Source organism: Morone saxatilis, unplaced genomic scaffold (assembly GCF_004916995.1).
Source record: "Morone saxatilis isolate NCDOM2014 unplaced genomic scaffold, NCSU_SB_2.0 Contig12, whole genome shotgun sequence".
Lineage (NCBI taxonomy): Eukaryota > Metazoa > Chordata > Actinopteri > Moronidae > Morone > Morone saxatilis.
In genome coordinates this window covers 20,069,657-20,078,518 of record NW_023339674.1, presented here as the reverse complement: position 1 = coordinate 20,078,518, position 8,862 = coordinate 20,069,657, and the positions used below count along the sequence as shown (strand labels likewise).

The following is an 8,862-nucleotide window of genomic DNA, read 5'->3' as shown; positions in this document are numbered from 1 at the left end:
AGTGTCAAACTCTGCACATACATAATTTAAACATCACGCTGTAGGAACAACAGATTTTTTGACTGCAGGGGGACTTTAAGGTTATAACAAGCAGAACTTCTCACAAAATATTCCGTCTCTCTTTCAGTTCCAGTGATCCTGCGATATCGCTAGTGTCTGACGAGGGGGATGGGGGAGAACCCTCCTCTTCCTCTTCTTCCTCTCCCTCTCCTCTGCACACAGTCCCCCACTCCCGCTAGGGGGCGCCAGCCAGCCTCCCACACCCTCCTCAGTGTCAGCCTGTGTACCTTCAAGGATCTGGCCTCACCTTGCCATTAGTACGGATCTTATCATCAGTATTTCCACGTAACACTGCTGTGAGATCGGTACTAAGACTCGGGTTGATCCCTTGGTTAGATACTCTGCTACAGGAACACAGGGGAGTTGAGGAGATATTTTAACGCGGTTTGGGAGAAAACACTAACTCTCAGCCCTCTAGTCAATGTGAAGGAGTGCTCCATTCCATGATACATATCACATGTAGTGCCCTGTCTTTGCCTTGACAACAGGGAAACTCCAGGTCCTGCATATTACATAACATAGATAGATACTGTAAAGGCAGGGAATCCATGCCAACAAGCTGGTCTGAATGTGCTGCAGCAGCCTCTTATAATAGGGCTCTAACATTTAGCGAATGAACCTCAGATGTCTATCCATGATTCCTTGTGTGCTGTCTTCTCACCGCCTGACGATGAGAACGTTTATGGGGAACATTTTCATTTCACTACGTTTACCTTTACACGAGGCGAGGGAACATCTGAGGTTCATCTGTGTAGTCAAAGGTGGCTTCTCTTAATCATCAAAAAGGCTTTCTGTTAGAATAAATGATTTCACTCATCAGGTATGTTTCCTCATCAGTGCAGATGATTGAAAAAGGGACTAGAAAGGAACACCATCTGTTCAGACAAAATCCTGCTCTATAACATGATTCTATTCCTTAAATTACCGCTTTTCCATTTCCGTCTGCCTCCTGATCGCTTGTTATACTGTACAGCAGGACCACATCGAACCAAAACATCCAGGTTATGAATGTCTCCTTGCCACCCCATACCTCTCACCTTCCTCCTGGGATGTGCTGAGCTCTGGGCTGGTTTGGTCACGGGTATCCCACTTTCAAGCTAGTGACATTAAACTGTCTCCGCAGATGGTTTGGTTTTAATACAGTTTTCTGTATTTCTTTTCAATGTTTTTAAGTTCTTGTTTTTGCTGGTCGCTCAATGTGATGCTTGTATGAATGCTGGTATTTCCACTGAAGGGACAGTTTATCGCTGTAGTGTTACATTATGTTTAAGGAGGGGTAATTTAAGTGAGCTGTGAAACAAATGTAGGTGTCATTGTATGTGGATTAATTAATGGTATGATACATACACATTTACATTGTCATTTTATTATTTTTAATGTAATTTATTTTAGCTGTAAATATTGATTCTATAATGATGTATAATACTCCGGCATTGCATTGGAAGACTGTGATATATTGATCTGTTTTGCTTTAAAATGATAAATAAAGTGATTTTAAAGGGCACTGGTCTGGTTTAATCTGGTTTGAACTGGTCCACCATCTTTCAGGGAGGAGGAAATCAGAACAGAATGAGTAGAAGGTAAAGTGGGAAAAACTAATCGCCATGCCATCTCTCCACTCTTAACCATTTAGGATATCCAGTGAAGTCCTGAGCTTTCTTTTTTATCTCCTCTCATTACCCCAACTTTTTTATTGGTCTGTGACTTTACTGGCAGCACAGAATCCCAAGATGGCACTAAAGTTGGATGGACTGGAGTCTGCGGAGCGTTATTGTTCTGACAGACCCGCTGCTCTCGTCCTCTCAGCACTGTAGACAAACACGCACTGACAGCCCTGCCCTTTGCTCAGCCAGCAACCCTTCTGAGGGAGCAAAAATTAATTGGCCCACAGGGGTCTTTTACCTCATTGATCTATGGCAGATGGCCTTCCAGCTTACACTCTATTGCTGGTGCGCAGGGTGGGGGATGATGGCTTTATTTCAGCTTTGAAGATAAAGAGGAGACAGGTCATTTGATCTCATAAACTTGTATATGCTGATACAGCTGCGGTGAAAAGCCTGTGTACCATTGCACGGCCCCTCCTGCTCCATTGCAGTGAAATTGGTTGTAAAGTCCTGGTTGGACAAGTGGTTGTAAATGTTACGGCTCTTTTCAGGTCTCACAGAGATGTGTGTTGTTGGCAGACACAAGTCATTTGTTTCAACCACAAACTGGATGCCTGGAGGTTTGATTTTGCCTCTAGTCAGGACTTTAGGGAAAAATAATCATTCTGTAGTAAACCATACTGTATATTTGTGCGTTAGAGGTCATTTGTATCCCTTGTGCCTGCAGAGACACACCCACACTGGCAGCAAAGGATGTTTTGGTCCTCCGTTAGGGGCTAATACTGGATGACTTCAGATTCCGGGCATAGCAGTGGTTATATGAATCTCATAAAAGTGAACTAAACTCACAAGAGAGAGGAGAGGACAATGTGCCAACCAGCATTAGTCAGTCACACACACACCCCGTCCAGTGGAGCCTGCCTCTGTACGGGGAGAGACGAATGAGTCACAAGCTACAGGAAGTAGAGAATAAATCTCCAGAAAAAGAAATCCATCTACATTTGATATCCACTGCCATTCTAGTGAATAAAACATCGTTAAAATGTTTAAACCCACGTCATCCTTTATTTTTCCCTCCTTATAGTGACCCTGTTTCCCACTCCTCCTACTTTCCCAGAAGCTTTTTTATTCACTTATTCTCTCCTCTTCCTCTATTGTCTCCATTTCTGTTTACACATGGTTTTGCTCCTATGATGATTTATTCAGTCCGCTATTCCACCTTCCTCTCTCTCGTCGGTTTCTCATTGTTAAAATATTTCCTGTAAGAGGATGTACCCCGACTGTTAGTACCGTGTTTTTTTAAAATCAAACGCATTCCGCAGCTTATTCATCCATCCATCCGTCTGTCCAACCAATCATAGACCTGCCTCATTAATCAAGACAAGTGTCTCAGGTACCACCAGCTGTCTGTAAATGAGCACTGACAGAAGCAGGTGAGGCTGGCCTGCAAGAGGAAGTGTGCACACTTCCCCTCTGCACCCCTCTTTGCCCTCCGGCCTCCCTGGTGTGAAGCATCTGGGTCAGGTGATGTTTCAGGGTTCAGGGTGGCTTGGCAGGTCAGGTCAGTGGAGACGGATGTCCAAGAAGTCTGAACGTACACAGGAGTAAGTACACGTGAAGAAGAGGTGTAGGAGTGGAGCCAGATTTTAGGAACCCAAACAAAGAGGCAGGATATGAGAGTAACTTTCATATCTTTCACCCTGCCCCTCTGAAAATAAGCAAGGGATCATCCTCCGTATCGCATGACTGTAGAAGTGAGCATCACAGGCAGTGATTCAACGTGTCTGTGATATTGTGTTAAAGCAAAAAGACGAAAGAGGAGGGACAAGAATCAGACTGTTACAAATCCACCCAGACAGCAGTGATGAAGGGAATGAGCTTGGGGAGTTATGCCCCCTGGCAGCTCACTCATGTTCTATTAAGTATAAATGTTAAATAAAAAACTGCAGTGAGTGGAGTCTGCAGCATGTATATGTAAACAAACTGTTCCCAGCAAGTTCAGCTGTAGGGACCTAGTCTTTGTCGGAGTTAGGGTCAGGTGTCCGGTCATCGATTGACTTGTAACCTCGACCCTCCATAATGACATCCCTTATTGGCTGCTTGCGTCAGACCCCATACCAATATGAAAGTGGACACCGGCTCCTCAGGAGGTAATTGTATCCAATGAGGCCCAGCTTTCCCTGCAATGCTGGGGCCAAAACGTCAACCAAATCCCTCTAGAACACACGGGACTGCATGAATAAATGACACTGGAGAGGCTGAATTACACAAAATTGAGAGCCTTCATGTTGGAGCCTTTAATCCAAAAAACAGCTTCTGCAGAAAGACAGATGCTCAAACTTGTGTAAAAATCAAGTTTTTGGATGTTTGTGTCACCAAAACAACTAGCATCCCATTACTTTCTCTCCTCCTCTTCCCTCCCTCCCCCTTTGCCTGTGATACCCCCTCCTCCCCAGTCTTTTCCCCTCCCTCCCTTCTTTCACCTCTCCTCTCTGCCCCTTCCTTCCCCTCCAGATTGTATAAATATCTGTGAGCTGTTGCGTAGAGCTCAGTGTTAACAGACCTGTTCAGTGAGGAGAGACAGGGGAAGGGAAGAAGAGGAGAGACATGAGGAAAGCGTGAGACAGAATAAGGCACTAAGTCGTCCCCAGAAAATTGGGATTTAGTAAATGATTAAAAGACAATTCCAGTTAGGAACAGAAAAATAAAAGAAGCCTGGACAGAAGAAAGTAATTCAGAGGGAGAATTTAAAGTAAGCTTCTGATCTGTCTGTGTGGAAGGACCATCTACAGTATGTTCTTCCTTCTCTTGTTGTGCGTTTGTGGTCTCCTTGTGCGAGGTGACGCACAGGACCGAGCTGCTCTGTGGAGGGGAAACGACCGAAGTGGACGATGCCAGTACACCTTCACTGTGCCCAGCCCCGTCGAGGCCAGCTGCCCACAGACTGGAGGCCCCGAGATGGAGGGCCTGAAGGCCAGACTCAGCATGCTGGAGGTGCTGGTGTCCCGGCTGACTGGAGGGGACGCCGGGGGTCCCCAGGGAGCCGGGGCCAGAGCTCAGCCTGAGCTTCAGGAGGCGCTGACCCGGGCTGTGGGGGAGAGGAACCTGCTGCAAGGAGAGAAGGAGCGTTTGGAGCGGGAGTTGGAGGGGCTTCAGCGCAGGATGGAGGAGATGAGGAGGGAGACGGAGAAGCTGAAGAACAAACCCTGTCCTCCCCAGACCCCCGTGGTGCCACCAAATCCCTCTCTGCAGGGCAGTGGCCTGATGAGACCTGCTGGGGGTAAGAGACACACACTTAAAGAGCTATTTCAAAAATGTGCAAAGCTTAATGACAATTATAAATAGAAAAATTTTTTTTTTACTTCTGAATATTCTACTCTCATGAATTTCCAGCTCATTTGATCATTTGTTTATATTTTATATTTAAATCTTCCCTTTCCATCTTGAAAGTAAGATGCACGACTAGATTACCTAATTGCCTGCAGACAGGTTGGCTATTGAAATATGCATTTGGTGACTCTGGCTGAAGGATAAGGGGTTAATTGAAGCAGAGAAGTGATGACACATAAATGTCATCTATGTATGGAATACCATGCACGTACAGAGTGCATTGCACAGGCACAGGGATCCCACTTCTTGCAGCGGCAAAGGGGATACAGCTCAGGTTACTCCTGACACCATATCTGCCTGCACAAACCGGGTGAATAATGTGTGTGCATCCTCTAATGGCATATGTGTGTGTATATTTTTGTGGTTCATGTTTTGGTTGCCCCATTAGTCTGCAGTGATGCTCAGCTCAGGTTTCTGCTCTCCACTTCCTGCCTGCATTTTAGGGGTGATGGTGGCAGGCCAGAGAGGGTCGGCTCAGTATTTATGAGCAGATCCTGCCTTCTTTATGACTGGTGTTTCCCTCTGCATGACTAGCAGGGCGCGAATAGCCTGCTGGGGTGGGGGGCTGAAATGTGATGCACTTTCTGGAAGTGGTGGTTCCGTGCCAAGGTCTCATCTTAGGGCTTTTGATGATGCCTTGTGGGTCAGGGCTGGTGGGGATGGAGGGAATCAAAAACACTATACTTCCAGGGGTTAGGGGGCTGCACAGATCTTAACTTTAAGAATTAACTTGGAGCCAGTAAGGTTAAGCTCTGGTATTGTGTGTTTGCAGTGGCCAAACATCCGTCTAATTAGCCTCTGTGCTCGTCTTTTCACCCACCATCCCCCTTGTTTTTCCCAGTTAAGCCGTTGCTCTGTTTACCCTCTTGGGTCTTTAAGTGAATTACTTGTAAAGCCGAGGTTGCCAGCAGCACTAAATCCTTCCTTACTATCTCCCACATACTCCAGGTTATCTGCTTAGCTCCTAATGTTTACACCTGTAGACTGAAATACACAGAGATGGCCCCTGAGGGTGAGCGGCAGATGTAAAATAGATCACAGTGAGAGAAAGATGTGCAGAACCAGAAGAGAGAGGAGATAAAAATCAAAGCATTTTGGCAAGTTCGTAAATTTGACAGGAACATTTTTGCATTTACAACTCAAGAAGTGGTTATGACCTTCAGTAACATTTGCCTCTCAAAATATATGAGCTGGTATTCTGTAGTGTTATTTTAGGACTTTAAAAATAGACCTTCACATAAAATTTGCACTAGTAGTGACAACACAAGCCAGCCAGCCTGTAAGCTAAAAGTGGCAACATTCTTTATAAACAGAGACCTGGCTTGGGCTCAAAGCAGAAATAATAAAAGATTTAAGAAAAGATGTGGGTTGATAACATTTAACAGCACAAGAACAGAACATTTTTCTAAAGGTGTAATATTTAAAAGGATCTATAGGCAGAAACTGAATACAATAGTATTTATAGGTAGTGTATAATCACCTGAAAATAAGAACTGATGTTTTCATTACTTCAAAATGAGCCGTTTTTATCTACAGAGGAAGCGGGTCCTCTTCTAAGGAGTCTGTCATCTTGAACTGTAATGTTTTTACAGTAGCCCACAACAGACAAACAAAACAAAGGCATTATGCATTTTGCATTTTTCGCAGTCACCGTAGTTTTTCCTACATGGTTGGAAAGCTGAGCTATATTCAAATAATACATATCTGCAATTTACATACACTTTGACTTCCAAAAAGTTTATTTTCAGATTTATGGTGAATATGGAGCCAATTCACAAATGTTTTTTTTCAGTTTCTTCTTTCTATGCAGTCATAAATAAATGTATTTCTTCTGTCTGTCTGATAATACGCTGTATCCTGAGAGGTCCAGATGCAAGATGTTTCTACAATATTATAGGGATTCTGGACTTATAGGATAGGAGCTGTGTAAGCAGGGGTTAATTAGGCCGCTGTCTCCTCAGACTGAGCCTCCTCTGGGAAATTAAGACTTGTTTAGTCTGTGAGATTTATGGTATTCTGCTCAGTGACATCCCAAACAAAGAGGCAGGACAGGAGGGCACATATGGCGCACACACACACACAGGGAGAATGTGGCTATTTACCTGTGACGATGATGGATGGTTGTGGCCTCGTATCAAACCCCCCTAAAGGTAAGTGTTTACCTTTAGCTGTTTCAAATATTTTTCTGTTTATAACACACAGAAACTTTCCCATGCCACTGGTGTTCATCATCTGCTCCATTAGCAACCTCCAACTCCTCTTCATCAATGCTCAGAATCAACATCAGCCTCCAGCTGCTAGCATTTATTGTTCTCTGCATCATTAGGGCTCATTATGCGCCTGAAATCACCGGACACTGCACGTGCAAGAGCACAGCAGGCACGTGCTCATACACTAACAGTCACCAATGGACACAGATACACAAATTTGCATCCTTTCGTCCATTTTCAGGAAAACCTGCTTTCTTTTGTAAACATCAGCTTCTTTGTGTCTTCATCAAGCCTCTGCGGAGTATACAGTTTACAGACATTGTTTGACATTGACAGTTTATTTTTTTCACAGTAATGGTTTCAGGAAGGAGCCAAATGGGAAAACAAGGATGGGGTTGGGGGTAAATGGGGAAAGACAAGAGGAGGAATGAAGAAAGGAGAAGAGAAGAAGGCTGATATCTGACAGTGATACAGGGGAGAAAGGGCCAAATGAGCGGTTTGAAGTTTGAGGACGTGAGGTTGACCGGGCTGGGGTGGGATGGGGTTTCGAGTGTGTCAAGTATGTGTGTTATGGTCGGCCAATCTACCGACTGTCTGACTCCAGAGCAGCTGGGAATCCATTCAGAGGTGTTTGTTTCCTGCTGTCACATTTCCTGCTGTCAGTAGTGCCATAGCCACGTTTGGGTACACAAATGCTCTCTTAGCTATTGTATGCCACATGTGAAATGTGCAACAGAAATCACTAAACTCTGTGTGTGTGTTTAGGTTCCAGTCCGATGTCTCACCTGATGAACAGGCCCAACAGGCAGGGAGACAGCAGCAGCAGTTTGAGAGGTGGGATACATTTTCTGCAGAATCACCTCAAACTTGCTGTTTATTATTCAACTAAATCCATCTCTCCATCTCTCCCCCGACAGACTCAGCGTGGCAGTACAGATCTCCAGACTTCCAGGAGCTGAAGGCCGAGGTGACAGAGGTACCCGCTCCTGACGGCTCCGAGGACAACACAGGTCTGAAATATTCTTCTTTATTTCTGCCTTACAGGACTATACTAGTGGTTTAGCTTATATAATATGAATCACTTATACACATTTATTATTATATAGAAATTAGAATTAGAAATTTGACTTGTTTGACTGTTTCTACCTTTCCAGGCATACACAGTGCACCTGTAGTTTGTGACAGTCCTGTTTTTGTAATATGGGTTATACGATTTTACTGTAAATGCTGAATGTGCAAAATGCATTTTGTTTGCATTGAAAATGTTTTGAGATTTTTAAAGAGAAGAAAGAATATTTGTGGAATTACATTTTTTGTAGCTTTGTAATGCAATGGATTACGTTACTAATTACAAAAACTGAAAATGTTGTCAGTTACAGAATACAATTTATATGGCAAAGTAATCTTACTCTGAATGACGCACGTGCATGAGCACGCCGGCAATGTGATACACATTCCTGCGTCCAGTTTCATCCTATTCCACTGATCGACAGTTGGTAATAACACACAAAGAACTCTAAGAAAGAATCGAAACAGAACTTTTGCTGTTTTACAAGATAAGTCCAAAGGGCACCTTTAAGATCAAATCTGTGTGTATG

The 8,862-nt window shown here is 44.1% G+C and overlaps 2 protein-coding genes across 2 annotated transcripts in view; both read left to right on the top strand.

Moving 5' to 3' along the window:
• vamp4 (vesicle-associated membrane protein 4) overlaps positions 1-1,564 on the top strand; it is a 9,188-nt gene extending 7,624 nt beyond the window's left edge. The window contains exon 8 of the mRNA XM_035652753.1: positions 128-1,564. Coding sequence (XP_035508646.1) covers positions 128-153 — 26 coding nt within the window. The 3' untranslated portion in view covers positions 154-1,564. The remainder of the gene's footprint in view (positions 1-127) is intronic.
• Positions 1,565-4,457: 2,893 nt separating this feature from the next.
• myoc (myocilin) overlaps positions 4,458-8,862 on the top strand; it is a 6,957-nt gene continuing 2,552 nt past the window's right edge. Inside the window, exons 1-3 of the mRNA XM_035653181.1 lie at positions 4,458-4,944; positions 8,030-8,098; positions 8,182-8,274. Of these exons, the coding sequence (XP_035509074.1) occupies positions 4,458-4,944; positions 8,030-8,098; positions 8,182-8,274 (649 nt within the window). The remainder of the gene's footprint in view (positions 4,945-8,029; positions 8,099-8,181; positions 8,275-8,862) is intronic.